Genomic DNA, 19284 nt, shown 5'->3' on the forward strand with positions numbered 1-19284 from the left:
CTTCAACTCCCACAACCAATAATAAATAAGCGTCAAATTGAAAAGGTGGCATTGTATGGAAAACAAATGCGAGTCAGTAGATGGCACATCAGACTTGGACATCCTTCCTTGAATACTGTTAAATTTATTTTGAGACATTTTAAACTTCATTTTGATTATGATGTTAAAATCAATAATTTTTGTGATGCTTGTCAATGTGGGAAATCTCATGCACTTCCTTTTACTTAATCTGATCACAAGGTCACTAAACCTCTCAAAATTGTTCACTCAGATGTCTAGAGGGCATGCGCTCGTGGGCTGTGATTAGCAAAGACATATATAGACACTACATCTCCTTTATAGATGAATACTCTAAGTATACATGGATTTATTTTCTTACATATATGTCTGATGTTGTATATGTTTCATGTTGCAAAGACATTTAAAGCATTCAAGGCAAAAGTTGAAAATATATGTGACACCAAAATTGAATTCTTCCAATCTGACGGTGGTGGTGAATATGCAGCTCTCAACAAATTCTTTCAATATCATGGTATTGAAAGAAAAATTTTGTGTCTGCATATACATGAGCAGAGGAAACATCACACACTTGTTGAAACTGATCTCTCTCTCCTTAAACATGGAGGCGTTCTAGTGTGATCACCCCAAATTTTTTCAAAAGACTACGTTATTTTACCAAAACACAAAACCTGAATTTAGAGCAAGGTTCAAATCCAAAATCAAACTCTCAAATAAAAAATCCAACTCTCAAATCCAAAACCCAAGTTTATTTTTTATCCGACCATTTGAAACTCAAAATCCAAAATCGATCTCAAAACAACAAAGTCTGGTGCTATAGGCATCGCACGCGCGTGCACAGATTGCTCCCTTGTTTTACGCTTCGTCCTCGCACCAAAATATGTTTTTGAAATTTAAAACAAAGCCGACCACTCTTTTGATACGAAAAACCCTTATTTTGTAAAAAATAAAAAAAAAGAAGTTTGTGCGTCCCACGACGCATAGTCGCGTGTTGTGCAATGCACAAGTGATCACTACAATGACTGCATTACGCATTCCCTGTAGCGTGCAAGGTATGCCACACGCGTTTTTCCAGCACCGGGCACTGTTGCACCTGGCATGTAACAGCGCCAGAGTAGAGGCCTGCACATAGGTGGGCATTAGCCTTGCCCACACCCCGAAAGGGTGTTTGCAGGGCTAATGGACAATCCCACTTAGTCAAAACCTTTTCTTTTTTTAAGTTGAAAATAATTCAAAATTATTTGAAATTTGCATGAAAATGTGGTGAAATAAAAAAAAAAAATCAAATTTTGAGTTTTGGCTCCAAAACTCTATATAAATACCCCCATAATCCCCTCTCTTAGGCATGATCTAACCTTTAGAGAAACTCTAGTGCATTCTAACTTGAGGAGTTAGAGTTTTTAGTTCTCTTCTTCCATTTCTGTCTTCCTCTTTCCTTCTCATTCATCACCTTCTCCAACTTGAAGCAAGTTTCATCAAGCTACAACTCTCTTGGAAGACATCTTCTTCATCATCTTGGAACTTCACTCAATGGAATCTCAGATCATTCCAAGATAAAGTGTTCATTTTCTCTAAAGTTATTCTCATTAGAAGTATGTAATCAACATCTCTTTTCAATTTTTTTGCTTTCTCTCTTCTTCATCTCCCCATGGCCACATGAGATAACTCTCAAATCTCTATCCTAAAGTCAAGAAGCTATGTTCGAGTGTACCGGGAGCATAAGAAGATGAGATGATATTTCATTTTATGATTAAACCATGCTCTTTCTTTTCTTGAATATAGTCTTGTTATTGTAATCTTATTTTCACTCATCTTCATCTCTTCATGACCATACAAGATAGCCTTCAAATCTTTATTTTAGAGTAAAGAGAATATTCTTGAGTGCACCAGAAGTATGAAAAGATGAGATGATATTTCATTTTATGATTAAATTATGCTCTTTCTTTTCTTGAATATAGTCTTGTTGTTGTTACCTATTTCTTCTCCTCTTCATCTCCCCATGGCCATATAAAATAGCCTTCAAATCTCCATTTTAGAGTCAAGAGATCATTCTTGAGTGCATTGGGAGCATGATAAGATGAGATGATATTTCGTGTTATGATTGAATCATGATTTCTCTTTTCTTGAATGTTGCATTGTTTTAAGATATTATCTAGCATAGTTGTTTGATTTTTCATTTGTATGTAAATGCACTGTGAGAATGAGAGTGTGGTTTGAGGCTCTTTGTTCTTTTGTTAATTTTTTTGAGATTGGGGCTTGTCCAAACCGGAAAAAACCCTCACGAACGTGTAAATGTTAATATGCATTTTCATGTCTTTTTCTGTTAGTTTCCTTTTAATCATATGATTAGGAACCCTAATGAGTGCCTTATCATATGGTTTGGCTTTTTTATATACCCAATGGTGGAAGAAATGTATTCCCTTTTAACAAATAAAATAACTATGTTTTATGTTTATATATTAAAATATTTGAAATCATGCTTTCCAAAATATTTTCAAAAGAAACCGTTTCAATTGGCTTTGGAGACTTAACTTACGATCTTTTACGAGTCCAAGCTCCCCTTCGTCCTACATCAAACTTGAAGTCGGATGTTTTAAGTTAATTTTAATCTCATGAAGACACATATGTATATACATATTATATACATATATGTATACATAATGATTTCCTTCATTCTTCTCTCTCCAGGTTTCCATATTCTATTTTATAAATTTTCACATATACATGAATGCATGTATACATGTGTTTTATTTTCTCTTTCTAGAATATTTTATTTATCTCTTCAAGTTAAATGTTTTCTCCTAAAAATTTCTTATATATATATATATATATATATATATATATATATATATATACATATTCCTCTATTTTTCTACCTTTAAAATCTTTCTTTTTCTTCTAATCAATACCCTCTTTTATAAATTTTCATATATGTGTATATGTGATAATATGTACACATATGTTCATCTCTTTCTTTCTCTCTCATTCATTTACCGACTTCACCAAGATTAAACTCAAATAATGATCCAATATTGGATTCATGCTTGAAGGTCTACAACCCCAATCCATTTTAAAAAAAAAATCCTACTTATATAAGATAGTTAACAAAACAAAAATCTTAGATGTACGTTATGGTATAAATGTTTTTAGATGAATGCTATGGTAGAAATCTTTTTAGATAAATGTTGGGGTGTAAATGAATTATTTTCTTCTAATCACATAAGATCAATACATTCATGCATTCCCACTCACTTAATATCACTTGTGATCACAAACATCACTTCAAAGAAGAGGAGATGGAGCCCTAATTAAGTGGTAACCGAATTATAGCAAAATCTCAAACTACTTAAAGTCTTAAGAGAACACTAAAGTGACTTCAAAAGGAGATTTTCAATGTTTTGCAAATATTTATAAAGAATTTCTCAAAATCAAAATGTTTTACACTCTTAAAAGATTCTTCAAAACTTTCTCAAAATCTTGAAACATAAAATCTTCAACATTTTCTCAAACACTACACTGCATATAGAGTGAATAGATGTTTAAGCTAAAATGAAATGCCTCAATAATAGACATAACCGTTAGATTGATTACCCCTAGTAAAGACATCGAGAAAGGTTGATCCTCGTACCTACGGGCGAGTCCCTTTCTCTCTCATTTTCAAAATAAAACTTATCTTTTCTGGAGTGCTCGAAAACCAACCAAAATTTTAGGGATGCAAACATCTAGTAAAATTTTGGACATACACATTCCACACAACAACATATTTACTGAACTGTGTTCCTACTAAAGGACTCAAATTATACCTTTCTCCAAGTGTCTGGCTATGCCGCTTACCAAGACCTACAATCTTACCATGATCACACCCTTTAGCCCAAGTCATCGAAACACATCTTTCTTAAATATTCTAATGTCTACAAGGGATACCTATGTAACAACCTAGAAAGTTCCAAAATGATTGTCAGCCGACATGTTGTGTTCAATGAGTCAAATTTCTCATTTCTAGAGCCATCAACTTGATGTTGTCTATCCTACCATCACACCAATACCCATTATTTTACCTATGTTACCATCATTAACCAACTCTACCTATTGTAAGCCACCATCAAATCAAACCAATCCTACACTTGAACCAAATGTCACTCAATCTGCACCACTTATGGCCACCGAGTCATCCTTACCAGCATCTACAGAAATTCAAATGCCAACTCTTAACCCATGGTATGATAAGTCGCTCACAAGACGGAATGAGGAGACCCAAACTCCCTTTTCTATGGCCTACCCACGAAACCAAGAACATATGTCCAAGCACTCAAGTCAGCCCGTTGACAAGAGGTAATGGCCAAGGAGATGCAAGCCCTTCATCAAAATGTAACATGGACTCTCGTCCCACCAGACTGGACATTTACCATTATAGGGTGTAAATGGATATTCAAGGTTAAACGTAAATCTGATGGAACTTTGGAGCGTTACAAAGCTCGATTGGTTGCCAAAGGTTAAGATCAAATTAAAGGCATTGTCTACTTTGAAACATTCAACCTAGTTGTAAAGCCAGCAACCATGCATGTCGTTTTATCTCTTGCTACTTTTCTCTGATGGCCTATAAGACAACTTGATGTTAATAATCTATTTCTTCACAAGGATCGAACTGAAGCTGTATATATGGCTCAACCTCCAAGTTTTGAGGATTGAAGTCACTCAGGTTATGTGTGCAAACTTCATAAAATAATCTATGGACTTAAGCAAGCTCCAAGAGCTTGGTACCATCGTCTAAGTCAGGCACTTTTCTGCATGAGCTTTTAAATGTCTTAGACCGACATTTCATTGTTCACCTTGACTACAAGTCAAGTTCGTCTCTTTATCACCGTTTATGTTGATGATATACTAATCACAGATAACTCTATAGTATAGGTGACTATGTTGATTCATCGTCTCAATACAACCTTCTCTCTCAAAGATCTTTGACTGTTATATTCTTTCTTTGGTATTCAGTATATTCCAGTGTTAGATTGCACCTGTCACAACAAAAATATATCATCGACATTTTAACTTGAACAGAAATGATTGGTGTCAAGCCTATCCCTATGCCTCTATCGACAAATTCCTCACTCACAAAGTTGGAACTCCCGATCTATCCTATGCAGTCAATAAGGTGCCACTATTCATCATGGACTTCTCCTCAAGCACAACCCATCTACTCACCTACACGCCTCCTCTGATGCAGACTGGGCTGGATGACCAGACAACTGCAAGTCCACTGGGGCTTATGCTCTCTTCTTTGGGCAGAATTTGATCTCTTGGAGTTCGAAGAAATAGTGCACTATGGCCCGACCTTCCATTGAAGCTGAGTACCGAGCAATCACCAACACTATTGCAGATATCCTTTGGCTTAAACATTTATGATAAGGTATGCACATCTATCATTTTGGACCACCAATCCTTTGGTGTGACAACATTAGTACCATCTATATGACAGTGAATCGAGTCCTTCACCAAAAAAATAAACTTATTGAATTAGATGTACACTTCGTTCGAGATATTGTCGCTCAAAGGCAACTGTCTGTAAGGCATATTCCCTCATCTCATCAATTGGTGACCCTCTCACCAAAGATCCAAACATGGAAGCATTTGTTCAAAGGCACATCAAACTCAATGTTTGCTCCAGACCACTGAGTTTGAGGGGGATCTTAGCGTATTCCAGATCTAGATCTGATCTTGAAGATGCACCACAAAGGTAAGGCAGACAACTTAGAGCTGAAGCAAAAGGAAAGAGAATTGAGGAAAAAGGAAATCAACACCAACCGATAATATCTCATGATTACACCAACAAGCAAGAATAAACTGTCATGCCAATTAAATAAATCATATCTCAATGTATGGATAAACCAAATTGTAAGCAAACGGAAAGATACTCTTCCAAAATTGTATTGATCTAATGCTTCCCTTATAAATAATGGAACATCTCCTAAAGTGAGGGAGAGGGTGAGGATCATTGTGGATATAGGAGAACAATTCTGAACAACTTTAAATCTTGTTTCTTGTGTGAACTGTGATTTGCTTCCTCTACTATGGTTTGACCGTTTGCCCCAGGGAATCCTTAGTTCTGCCCAAACAAGTACCATTTCTGTTACATCATCTGCCCACTTCCAAGCCATTCCAAGCCAAAATATGCTCCTTGCAGTGCTTCAAAACAGTTTCAGCAATTTGATTGCTGTCCTTATCATATTTATTGTTTTGTAGACACCACATAAACCATACACCTATAAAAAAAACCCTTCCAGCACTTACTAAGCTCCTTGTTTCTGATTCTTCTTTGATACGACCATTTTAGACCTCTGATCGAACAAGGTGGGGGCACTGAATGTGTGCCAAACTGCCATGTGATTTTTTGCCATAGAGATTTTGAGATTTTGCATTGGAAAAAAAGTGACGCTCCTCTTCCACACTAGCTTTCCAGATGCTAGATGAAAACCCTGTCTTTGCGTGCGACTTTCAATAGACAATCAGCCTTCACAGTCCACGTAGGCAGTCACATTTGCTCTGGGCTGACCACCACTAGACCAGATGTAGTTAAACAATTTCTCGTTAGTTCCCTTGAGCCGGATATGGTTCCAAATAGTTCTTCTGCTGATAGACACTGTGGAGTTATCAGTCCAGATCAGCCTGTCAGGTTTATCATCTTCTATAGTTGGCCATTCAAAACTGCCTAATGAAATACACCATAAAGGATGTATCCCTTGTGTTTAGGTCATAAATTGTAAAGTTAATAAGAGGCCACACAATATAAGCAGTCTCACATGAAATTTGATGAAGTATGATATGCTTTAGCCACCTATCTACCCAAAGTTTGACTTGGCGACCACTATGCACTTGCCAGTTGACGTCATTCCTAATGTGTTTCCATGCATGGGAAATGTTATTCCACATAGTAGAACTTCTTGGGTATGAGTCTGCAATCCACAAACTTTTCTTCTTCACATATTTATCATTAATGGCTTTGGTCCATTCAGTGTTGGATTCTATAGCTCGACCAGCAAGATACCCTAGCACTATGACCTTGGTTTCAACAATCTTTCTAATTCCTATTTGCCCTTCTACATTCGGAAGACAAAGTCTGGTCCATCTAATAAGGTGGCTGTGCTAGACCTCATTGGTGTCACCCCATAAGAATTTAGCACACAGTCTTTCAATCATCCTGATTGTAGCATTAGGGATCTTCATACCATGCCCCAGTAAAATGGGATAGTCATGAGAACATGATGAATCAGGCACACTTTGAAAGCACAAGAAACCATCTTATGTTTCCACATGCTTAGCCTTTTATTCACCTTTTGGATGAGAGAGAGGCATTGACTATCCATGAGCTCCCCCATTTGTAATGGGAGACCAAGACAAATAGTTGGAAAGGATCTTTCTTTCCAAGAGAGTTCCAAATTTATGCATGACCTACATTCAATAGTTAGACTAAATTCATAATTTGAACTCTTTTCAGAATTCATCATAAGTCCCTCATTCGTAGTAAATTGATGAATGAAACTTCTTAACTTCCGTGGACTTGCCCTAGAGAAAAGAAAAATGATGTTGGCATAGAAAATAGGTGCAATACCTACAGTAGCTCTAGCAATATTGGGAACAATAGTCTTCCTTTCCACCCCAAATTATGCTAAGCTATGCATGAAAAACTCCATAATTGCAATGAAGAGGTAAGGTGAGAGAAGGTCTCCTTGCCTAAGCTCTCATTAAGCTGGAACCACTCTTCTTCCTTACCATTTATAAGCATAGCATATGACACTCAAGTTACTATCAATTTGATTCGACAAATCTAGTGATCACAAAAAATAAGGTGTTTCAGAGTGTAGAAGAGAAATCCCAAATGATTCTGTCATAGGCTTTACTTGAATCAATTTTTGTACAAATTGCCTTGTTTCTGCATTGATTGATCCCGTGAATGACCTCATTGCCAAGCAGGAAACTCTCTTCAATAGACTGCTTTGGAAGAAAAGCATTTTGATTATGAAAAATAATCCTACTCACAATGGATCTCATCCTCTTAACCATAATTCTAGTAATGAATTAGGAACACTATTACAAAGTGAGATGGGCCTAAATTTGATAATTTGCAGGCACTAGACACTTTACGGGTCAATGCAATGTGTGTTGTATTCACACGCTTGACAAGGTTGCTACTTTTGAAAAAAGTTTGGATGGCAGATGAAAAATCTTCCTCTATTAAATCCGAATGATCATGGTAAGATTTGTTTCCAAGTCCATTTGGACCTAGTGTCAAGTTACTATTATTACCCATAACTGCATCTCTAACTTCTTCTATTGTTACAGGCTGCATAAACATATTACTCTCCTCGTTGGAGACAACAAGACCTTATCCAACATTCTGATAAAGACATCCACAAGTCTGCTCCTCTTGAAAGAAGTTTTCAAAGTGATCCTAAAATTATTCATGATTTCCAATGGGCCATTGTTCCTTCTTCTACTTTTAACCGATTCATGAAAAAATATAGTATTAAGGTCACCTTCTTGAAGCCACTTAAGGCAAGATTTCTGTGCCCAATAAGCCTCTTCTACAAGGAGCAAGAGACCAAGCTCATCCTTAATGGCCTTCTTAAGTACCAATGCTTGACAAGTACCTCCCTTTACTTCTGCCTATGGTTGAAAAGTACATCCCTTCACTCAGGGAATTTTTTCTTATGTATATACTCTACTTGACGAGGTCTTTTTCAATTTTGTCTTTTCACCAAGTACATAAACACATGGGGGAAAATCAATCATATTCATAACTTACTTTAATATAACAATAATAATGTTAGCATGCATGTGTGAAGTATGTGTTGTCATGTTCATAACTTACTTTAGATATGGTATCACAATGGTGAGATTATATAGTACGTAGTTACGAACTTGAAAGATAGTTGTGTTGTCTAAACTAGTAATTTCTGCTCCTCCAAGTACATAAACACTTGGGGGAAAATCAATCATATTCTGTATCTAGAACATTATGCATATAGGTTTTAGTCTCCACATTTTGCATATATCTAGAACAAAATTGAAAACATTCATTTGCAATAACCATCAGTGGTAGACCCATCCACTTGGCTTCGATTACGCACATAACCTTTTAGTCAAGATAAGTACTTGTTACATAATACAATATAAGATGTACAATGAATACTTAATGCAACATACTTTTCAATTAGGTACATCTAGCAATACTGAACTGGTCCTCGCAATCTCTCCTCCTCAACAAGATGAATAGTTAAATGTACCATTATGTCAAAGAAAGACGGTGAGAAGATCATTTTCATGTGACACAATATGTTTGTCACACGTTCTTCTAACTGGTTTAAATCATTTTCAATTGTTGTCTTTGAACATATTTTTCTAAAAAACATGCATAAGTCAATTTTTTGTTTTCCCTTTTGTATCTAACAGTGTATGGATAATGTTGTTACACACATTTTTCTTTGTGTTCATTACATCCAAATTGTGACACAACACATTATGGCTCTTAACAAGGGACAATGTGTTATATTATTTTCCATACCCAAGGAAGATTGTTGCCTTCAAGTCTTAAGTTCAACATGCTTAAATATAGTCATGATGGTTAGATTTGCATACCAAAACATGACTATTTGGTTCTTCATAAAAAAGAAACATTAAAAGAACAACATGATCTTAAAAATCAAAAAACATAACATAAACATCTTTCAGAATAGATGTAAAAGCATATCAACTACAAAAGTTATCCAGCCAAAGGCCAAGGAGTCATGAAGACGTGATACGAATTTTGGTCCATAGGCCAATTAAAATCCTACAAGTGAAATGCAGAATAGCCCTAAAGCACGTGGCTGTGGCTGCTGAAGTTTAGGGCACTATAATTCCTATACAAGTCGTAATACAAAGCAAAATCTCAAATTTGTAAAACTGTAAGAACCACAAGCAAGCCACACTTACCAAGTAGGAACTGTTTAATGAGATGCAAGGAAAATAGAAAATACAGAAGAATATCCATGAATGATTTGTACAAAGCAAACCCTTGTTACTCATAAAGAGAAAAATACATTTGAAAATTTAAGTGAAGGAGAATTCAGCCAATCAAGCTGAGAGGGGAACTCTGGCACACTGTTGTCTCTATGGGGATTGCAAACACCAACGATTAGACACAATTTGCTCAAAAACATCTTCTTAACAAAATGAAATTTCACAACTACCTGACTTCTAAATCAGATATATATTTGATAAGTTGCTTTGTCCTAGGTTCAGGCTCTCCTGTCAAGCGATGCAACAGTTAGATGATGACTAATGGAAGCAGCTAAATCTGATTTCATGCTGCATCACAGTTTCTAGTATACATGTTGCATGTACTGAGCTCACATTACCACTGTATGCATGTTAAGTTTGGGGAAAGTTTGAAGCCAATCCAAGAACAAAATGAATAGTATATACAAAATTACAAATTAATAAACAAACAAAATCTATTATTTCAAAATACTACATTTTGTGAAGAAGTGTAAATCTTGAGACTTGGAAGTTAAAATAGCTTAGAATGAACTGAAAAGGGAATTGGATGTGAGGAATTCAACTTTAACTTAAAGCCATGACAGTAGCTAACAGCAATCAAAAGCTGCAGCAAATTAATAAACTTTCACATACAACATACTAATGCAGGAATACTATGCATAAGTTTGAGCTTGTGAACTCTATTGATAAGGTTATGACATCCTTATCCATATCATAATCTGTTGCAGAGCTACAAAGCACTTTTGAGATTTGGTCCTTGAACAAGAAGTTAATTTTGATTTAACTCGGTGTTGTAAAAAACCAGAAACAGAATCAAATCGGCCAGCTAGGATGCCAAATTTGTTGAAATAGCCGTGCAAAAAATATCACATATTCAAAGTAAAAAGAAGTGAAAAAATGAAACTAATTGAAGGATAGAAAAAACACTATCAGAATGAGGTCAGTTTCCATAAAAATGTGTCATTTGGACTCATACAATGCTTAGATAACGACTTCATAACTAATCTCCCTTTGAGTTTCTAAAGATGCCAATAGGCATGAATTAATTTCAACCATTCCAAATTGAAGAAAATGTGAAGAAACTGCCATTTCCACTGTGCATGGATGCTAGAAAGCCATAGCCCTAGCAAAGGAGAAAGAGCTACAACTGCTAAGTGTAAGCAGCAGGAACTAGGAAGAAGCTTAACCAGCTTAAAAGTTAAAACAGATTTCTGCAATTATAAGTGTCCTAATTGCTTATTTCCCTGGGTGTTCGGCCATCAACTATTAATACTGTGTTGACCACCCGTCCAGTTTAGTATAGATTTCACCATGCATGTGAGTATAGAGACATATAGAATTTAATGTTCATGGAAAGTGGGTAAGCTTAATCACCACACGGGGATGATAACAGTGAAGGCCTTATCAATTGAAGCCATCGGGGACCGAATCAGAGTCAGAAGAGAGCCAGAATCATGGAGATGCAATATTGGACCAATGAGGGGCATCGTAGGGCTGCTTGAATCTCTTACCTTCCGTGCAACAACAGGCTAGCCACAGAATCAAAAGTTCAGAGAGTCGGTAATAATTTTGTCTCTAGATATCTGTTTTGCAGGAGTAACCGTAAAAGACTGTGATTGAGCATGTCCTAGCCTTAGAACAAGAGACCTGCACAAGAGGAATTCTCAATCGATGCCTACGGCAATGAATAACAGAGCATAACCTACTAATCTGACAACCCTTGGTCGAGGGCAGCATAAAACGAAATCAAAAGTAAAAACATTAAAACCATGCATTAACCCAAAGCAAAACAAAGGGATAGACGGGCGCCGGGCCGGGTCGAGGCTGACGGCGACCGTCTGGCTGGAGCAGAAGAAGGCCGGGTCAAGAAGAGAGCAAGAGAGAGAGTCTCAAGGGAAGAGAACTGGTAGCAGCGTAGACCCGAAGTCTTCAATGACGCAAAAAGGAGGAACGCCATAGATTTGTGATCTACAATCGCGCTTGACACTCTGCGCTATAGATAATGCAAAAATAGCGTAGCAGATGTCCAGTTTTCTTGTAGTGGTTTTATCAAATCTGATGTATAATCAGTTCAGCATTGAGCTATTCTTGCAAATCAAGGCAAGATTTTACTGTGCTACATGGATTCTTTTAATTTTCTTCTATTGCATTCTTTTTCTTATTGGTCTTTTTCTTTTCATTATGTTAAATTAGTGACCAGAAAAGAACAAAGTGAACATGATTGCCACCTTTTCATGGCGCTCTCTTCTTCAGTTCCACCGTCCGTCTAGGTGTTCTCACCTACAATTGCTTGGTTGCTCGCTTACGATCAGACTCAGCATATATGTTCAGCTAGCATAGTATCTATAAATGGCAGATAGAAACGGTAAATTCAGTTCGTACGATATTTTTTGGAACTTTGTTGCACAGTAATGTTTTTAATTTGAATGAAATATAAAAACTTTCTTTCTCTCTCTCTCTCTCTATCTATCTATATATGTACACACACACACACACACACACACACATGATTGCAAGCAGTATTAGGAATGGCCAGGGAAACTGTTCCTATTACTAAAAGTAATTGTGTTAGATATGAGGAATGTGATTACAATTTTTATTTTTAAAAGTCATGGCATGAGGCATTAGGAATGACTTGGGTGACCGTTTCTAAAGACTCCACTAGGGACGGCCATGGTTGTTTGTAAAAGTAACTAAGAGTACCACTTTATACAACACTTCAAAAATGGCCCTTCAACCATGTTAATGAGGTGCACAATCATCTTTTACACGCTTTTATGTATGAATGTACATTAGGCAGATATCTTGTGTTAATTTCCTAAATTCATCCACAAATGACTAGTCACCTCCAACCATCAAAAATTAAAAAAATAGGATTTTGTTCATTTGTTGAATAAGGTCGAAAGTTTTTATAGGATAATTCATTGTCACACTTCCGATTGAATAGCACATGAAAGAAAAATCGCAGGCCAAATTAGAAACCATATCAGGCTGCCCAAGTTCCTTATTATTTGAACCCACCCCACAATACATTAAAAATAATTGGTAGGGGCTGAGCATGCAGAACCATGACACTAAGGCAGCCAAGAATCATCACTTTCAAATTTCGAAACACAGCATTTGGTCCATAAAGCTTCTGAAAGAGGCCAAAGGCTAGCCACCATTCGTAGTTTTCAAAATATTAATGTCTGATTGTCTCAATCTTTCAAAATTTTTGTTCATTTAACAAGTGTGCGACTTGAATAAAGTTTTCTGGTTCCGCCGCTGATCATGGCCATCCTCTATTCAATAACAAGAACATCGGAGATGTCAGCAGCCTTAAATCGTTAATAATTAATTAATTAATAGTAAGACGTAAAGGTTTAATACCCACAAAAATAGAATTAGAGACTTGCTTCTTCACATGACCAAACCAGAACATTTATTTAAGATAGGACCTGCCTCTTGAGGTATTTAATTGTGACACATCAGATTGAATGTTTTTTAATATTTGAATCCACCCAACAATATATTGAAAATCATTGGCAGGGGCTGGGCATGCAGAACCACGACGCCAAGGCAGCGAAGAATCATCTCCTTCAAATTTCGAAACACAACATTTGGTCCATAAAACTTTTGAAAGAGGGCAAAGGCCAGCCATTCCTGTGCCAGCCGCCAATCGTAGTATTCAAAAATACATTAATCCTGGTTTGTCCCAACTCTTCAAAATTTTCATTTCATTTAACAGGCGCACTGCCGCTTAAAATAACTTTTCTGGTTTTTCCATTGATCATGACTTTCTACGATTGGTAACGAGAACACCACACATATCACCTACCTTAAATAGTTAATAAGTAATTCATTAATCTTAATGAGCTGGTCCCTAACAAGTGCATAATTTAAGCTTCCAATTTTGAAGATTATGATGCAACGAACTTGCTCAATTCATTCACCAATAATATGTAAAAGGTCCGATCAAATTTGAATGTAGCAAAATTTTGTATTCCAAAGTCAACTGCTTACTTAATTAACCTTAAAAGCTTGTGTAAATGGGAAGTCACCGCATGAAAGCATTTTGGGCACCTTGCACGTCTTACAAAAGACGTCCTCCTAGTTGTAACTAATTGACAAAAGAATGCTCACTTCATCACATTTTGCTTAACGGATCAAAAACATCCCCATGTCCTTAAGAACATCTCCGTTTTGCCTCAATTTGTTATGGTAAATTGGGCTGTACATAATAGTCACCAAAAAGTTTTTAGTGTAACAGATATTCAATGGAGAAACGTATTCGCACTAATGGCAAACGTAGTAGGAGTGTTTTCGTAAATCTAAAACAAGTCAGGGACGTCTTCGAAAGTCTTCCACAAGGGCATCGACCGTTTATCGCATAGAATAATACTATTTCGGGTCTAATTGCCCCACTCATTCGCTTTCTTAGGTAGGCTGATTGCTTTCACACGCATACAATTAATATTGGTGGACTAGTGCTTCCAGCAACGTGCATGACATCAAAGTCACCAAGCCTTCTCACATCCAACCGAAATTGTTGGCTCAAAGTTAGCTCCACTCGCGCCTGGAGATGGATCATGACTAAATCATCCTCAATTTTAAGCAGTTGACCAACCAAGTTTAATTAATTTCCTACCGATCATAAAGCCGGTTCTGCTTGATTTGTGAAACTGATACGGGTAGGAAATAATTTCGCAGTAGGTCCTGGTCCACTTAACCATGTTAATTTCATCTTTTAGAAGGAAAAATGATACTGATTTGGCTGCTTATGTACCATTAAATTTGCTACCGTTGCATGTGAAGTCCTTCATGATTCGATTTGACCTTGTGTATGTCCTATCCCAAAATGTGAGTGAAACTGCACATTACATGCATATGGTTGATTTGTGCAGATTCAGTTAATTTGTGCAGATCATCTAGTTAGAAACATGCATATGGTTGCACCAAGGCTCTCAATCTAAACTATGATGAAATAGAACCAAATAAACCACGCATGCATTAATCGTTACTATTCTTTGTGACCACGTTAGATCTTGCCAAAACTAACAAGGCACCCCAATCCTTGGTCTTCATCAATCTTGTCATCAGCTTCTCGGAGTCACAACATTCAATGTGTCTGACGTTCAAATATTCACAATGAATCTTAAAAGTAAATAGAACAAGTCTTTCTTTTCATGTGTGGGCCGTCCTTTTGACGTTAATTATCTCGGAAAAGGTTGAATGTTTCTGATTTTCTCAATATGAACCTCAGCTTTTCTGCATTTGCCATAACCCTAGTTAAGTAATCAGTGAAATTAATTTATCAGAATAATAAAATCGTTCTTTTACGTAAAACAACGATACATATTCATTCAACTTGAGAATACGTAACTATATAAAGTCAAATTGACGTGTTTCAAGTTCATTATTATTCATACTACGTTTTATGAGACCACTGTTTGGCAATTTCCAACTAATAATAAGCCAGTTCTGGGAATTCTTATATATATGAGGCCTCTCTCTTGGAATATGCACAAGAGACGAACCACCAGAAAGAAATCTCCCGTTTATATATAGCCATTACTTGTGTTGGCCACAAATATCACCAACTTCATTTGAGTTGCCTGTGCCAAGAAGAGTTAATTTGTTTCCTTGACATGGGGAACTCAAGCAACTTACTGATCATGAGGCTTATAATCATTCTTGTGGCCCTTGTGCAGTCTCTGAGTGCCAAAACGCTCAACGTGGTGGCTGATTACGGAGCCAAAGCAGATGGAGTGAGCGACAACAGTGCCTCATTTCTCAAGGCATGGAAGGATGCCTGCAGCACAGCAGGGGAAGCAACAGTATATGTGCCCTCTGGCCAGTACCTGCTGCGCCCCACTCTCTTCTCAGGCCCCTGTGTCTGTACCAACATCACTGTTCAGGTTGATGGGAAATTGATTCCCAGGACCGACTCTGAGGGGTATGGCACTTCATCCTACTGGCTTCAGTTTCAAGGAGTGAAAGGGATGACATTCAAGGGAGGATACCTTGATGGCAAGGGCTCGGCATTGTGGTCCTGTAAGGCTGGTAAAGGGATGTGCCCCGATGGAGCAAGGGTAAGTCACCATATAACTAAAGATTTAAGGAAATTTTGTTCATCTTTCCTTTTTTGTCATTCATTGCAGAGTTTTCTCTTACAACTATTTTAAGGTTTTAAAAATGACTGTTGATTAATGGTATAAGTGCCCTCAAGAGCACAACAAATTCATTTTGTTACTGACTGATTATATATGATCTTTAACTGGAAACTACTGTGCTTAAAGTAACAGAAAAGCAGAAATAAGTGAGTAGAAATGGATTTTTTTTTAATTGTCTTCAGTAAGGATGAATTTGAAGCCATTAACCCTCACATTAAGTTGATCGATCCAGTATATGTATTATCCACAAGTATTACTTTGGAACGTCTATGAAATCTTTCTACTTCTTCAGAGTTGCTCATTTTTGTTGACCTCATTTTGGTAATCATGCATCTCATGAAAGCTTATTTTTGTTAATCTCATTTATGTTATATATCACATAACTTATATTGGGGATTGCCACGAATAAGTGAATTAACTAATTGAGGCACACCGAAAAACCTCCAGGAGATGAATGGCTAACTTTCAGTAGGCCATGCTTTCCCTGAAGCCTCTGATATTCTTCTATGATAATTCATTAACTACTCTTTCTTCTGTCCATTTATTTCCCAATTCCAGACGTTGGTGTTCCAAAAAGTGAGGGACGTGCTGGTAACGGGCACCACCTCCATTAACAGCCAGCTCTTTCACATCGTCATTGATGGCTCCCAAAATGTGCGGGTGGATCGAGTTGACATTGTGGCGCCTAATGCAAGCCCCAACACCGATGGTATACATGTGGAAGACTCGACGGGAGTGACACTCACCAATTCCAACATTGGCACCGGAGATGATTGCATTTCAATTGGCCAGGGAACTCAAAACTTGTGGATTGAGGGCATCAAGTGTGGTCCGGGACATGGCATAAGGTAATTAAACTAGACCGGTTTAACTCTGAGGGTCGCGGCATCTCTCGGGCTGGGTTCGAGCCCTAAAATATATATTTTTTCTTTTTAATCAGGCCAGGCTGGACCAGGCTCAGGCTGCAGTCACGGGTAATCAGGCCGGGCTGGACCAGGCTCAGGCTGCAGTCACGGGCTGCAGCCCAACACAAGCCCGACTCCTTATCAGGCCCAACCTTAACCTTAGTTATGAAATGTTATATTATCTATTTGATAATATGTATCACAAGTTTTGTTTCTGGGGTATAACCATTTAAAAATGTATCGATGTATATATATGGAGGATATTTGATTTTTTTTTTATTGCTTTACACGTATTTTTTTCATTCTTTAGAAGAATTTATTTGAGCTGAATATTTTCCGAAAGATACCTAAACATATGCAAATGTCTTTAATTTTGGCATGGTATGTTAATTAAAGGTTTTTTTTTCCTTTAAACTTTAATTGCTTTTACGAGGAGCTTCATACGTACGTGAGAACCTTGCCTACGCGAGAGCCATTGCCTAAGAAGCTACGGCATGCATTAAAAAAAAAAAAAAAACATGGGCTTCAAATAAGATATTAAGGCATGCAGTGACTTACGTACTTAAACTGAAATTCCGATTTGCATTTTCCCTTTCCTCATATTTTAAAGAAGTGTGTATTTAGTTGTTTTTCCTTGCTTTGACTTTTTGGGGAGGAGTTCTTTCATGGAGATTTTAAATCATTAGATTTCTCAACTTAATGATTAGAAGAAATCTACGCATCAATCTCTCAATATGTTACCTAAATCCGCAGAATTGTTTTAATTAAACTAAACATGCTTATGTAAAAATTAAATTGCACGATTGTTTTATTAATTACTGAGAATCATTCACACTAAGAAGGCCATGCCAACATTCCATATTGGCAAATGTTACTGAAAGGATGTGATACATATACTATATAATGCAAATGTTCATCACTTTTTTTTATTTCTTTTTCTTTTAACCCTTCATCATGATTAGTAGCCTTAGTTAGATCGTTAGATGACTTTGACTCTAAAATGTGGATCAACATTCAATTTTCAACTTATACGTATATATATAAGGGTTCCATTCTTTCACTCAAGCTGCAATCTTTTTTTTTTCTTATGGTGACAGCATTGGAAGTTTGGGAAAACAAGCCGTAGAACCAGGGGTCCAAAATGTTACAGTGAAAAACGTTATAATGACGGGAACACAGAACGGGTTGCGGATAAAATCATGGGCGAGGAAAAGCACTGGGTTCGTCAAATCAGTACTGTTTGATGGAGCCACCATGAACAATGTCGACTATCCCATCATAATCGATCAATATTATTGCCCCGACCGCATAAACTGCCCTGGTCAGGTACCAACATATTCATTTCACTTATGCACTTGGGATTTCATAATTGGGTAGCATAATCATGTTCACTATCTGGATCATCAGCTACATTAGGACAAGTAAACTTTTGATGTGAACTAATTAATGGAAGAAAATTAAGAGCTATAGCTAATTAACTGAAACGTTCAATTGGCTGTGTATGCAGAATTCCGGCGTGAAAATATCGCAAGTTATATACAGCAATGTGCGCGGAACGTCGGCAACTCAAGTGGCAGTGCTGTTCAAGTGCAGTCCGAGCAGTTGGTGCCAAGGGATAAGGATGAGTAATGTGCAGCTCTCATACAGAGGCCAGCCTTCTACGGCCTCATGCCAGAATGCAATTGGGACTGCCAGCGGGTTAATGGTACCACAAAGTTGTCTACAGCTCTCCTCTACCTGAGCCAGCACAACACACAACCGATGTGTTGTTTCAGAATTAGTCAAAATGTGTGTTCAGCAACATAGAAGCATTACATTCACCTTTTCTTCTTCTGTTGGCTTGCTGGGGGTTAGGCAAAACCATGATAGATTAGACATAACCTGTTACAATACTGAACATAAATACTCCAATGGTAGCTGCCTTCCCCTCGTTAATCTGTCATGCTAAGTTCCTTACAAGGGATGAACTGAGAGATTGTCAACGTCTAACTGTTCAATATTATTCCATCTAACTTATAGTTCTGTACTTTTATGCTGTATCTTGATTGTGGGAAATAGGTTTTCCACATAGAAATTAACAGAAAAATATTTGATATGCTTCATGATGTGAGTTTGCAACCAGAAAACCAAAATCTTGCGACTTGCTTCCGACCGAAAGTAATCAAGTAATATGACAT

General features: G+C 37.0%; 1 protein-coding gene across 1 annotated transcript; it reads left to right on the top strand.

The window, feature by feature from the left end:
- Nucleotides 1-15639: 15639 nt before the first annotated feature.
- On the top strand, nt 15640-19138 carry LOC116264621 (polygalacturonase-like). Its single transcript, XM_031644948.1, has 4 exons — nt 15640-16121; nt 16761-17050; nt 18205-18433; nt 18615-19138. Exons 1-4 carry the CDS (start codon nt 15678-15680, stop codon nt 18846-18848), a joined length of 1197 nt encoding a protein of 398 aa, XP_031500808.1. The 5' UTR covers nt 15640-15677; the 3' UTR covers nt 18849-19138.
- The last annotated feature ends 146 nt before the right edge of the window (nt 19139-19284 follow it).

Source organism: Nymphaea colorata, chromosome 11 (genome assembly GCF_008831285.2).
Source record: "Nymphaea colorata isolate Beijing-Zhang1983 chromosome 11, ASM883128v2, whole genome shotgun sequence".
NCBI classification, from domain to species: domain Eukaryota; kingdom Viridiplantae; phylum Streptophyta; class Magnoliopsida; order Nymphaeales; family Nymphaeaceae; genus Nymphaea; species Nymphaea colorata.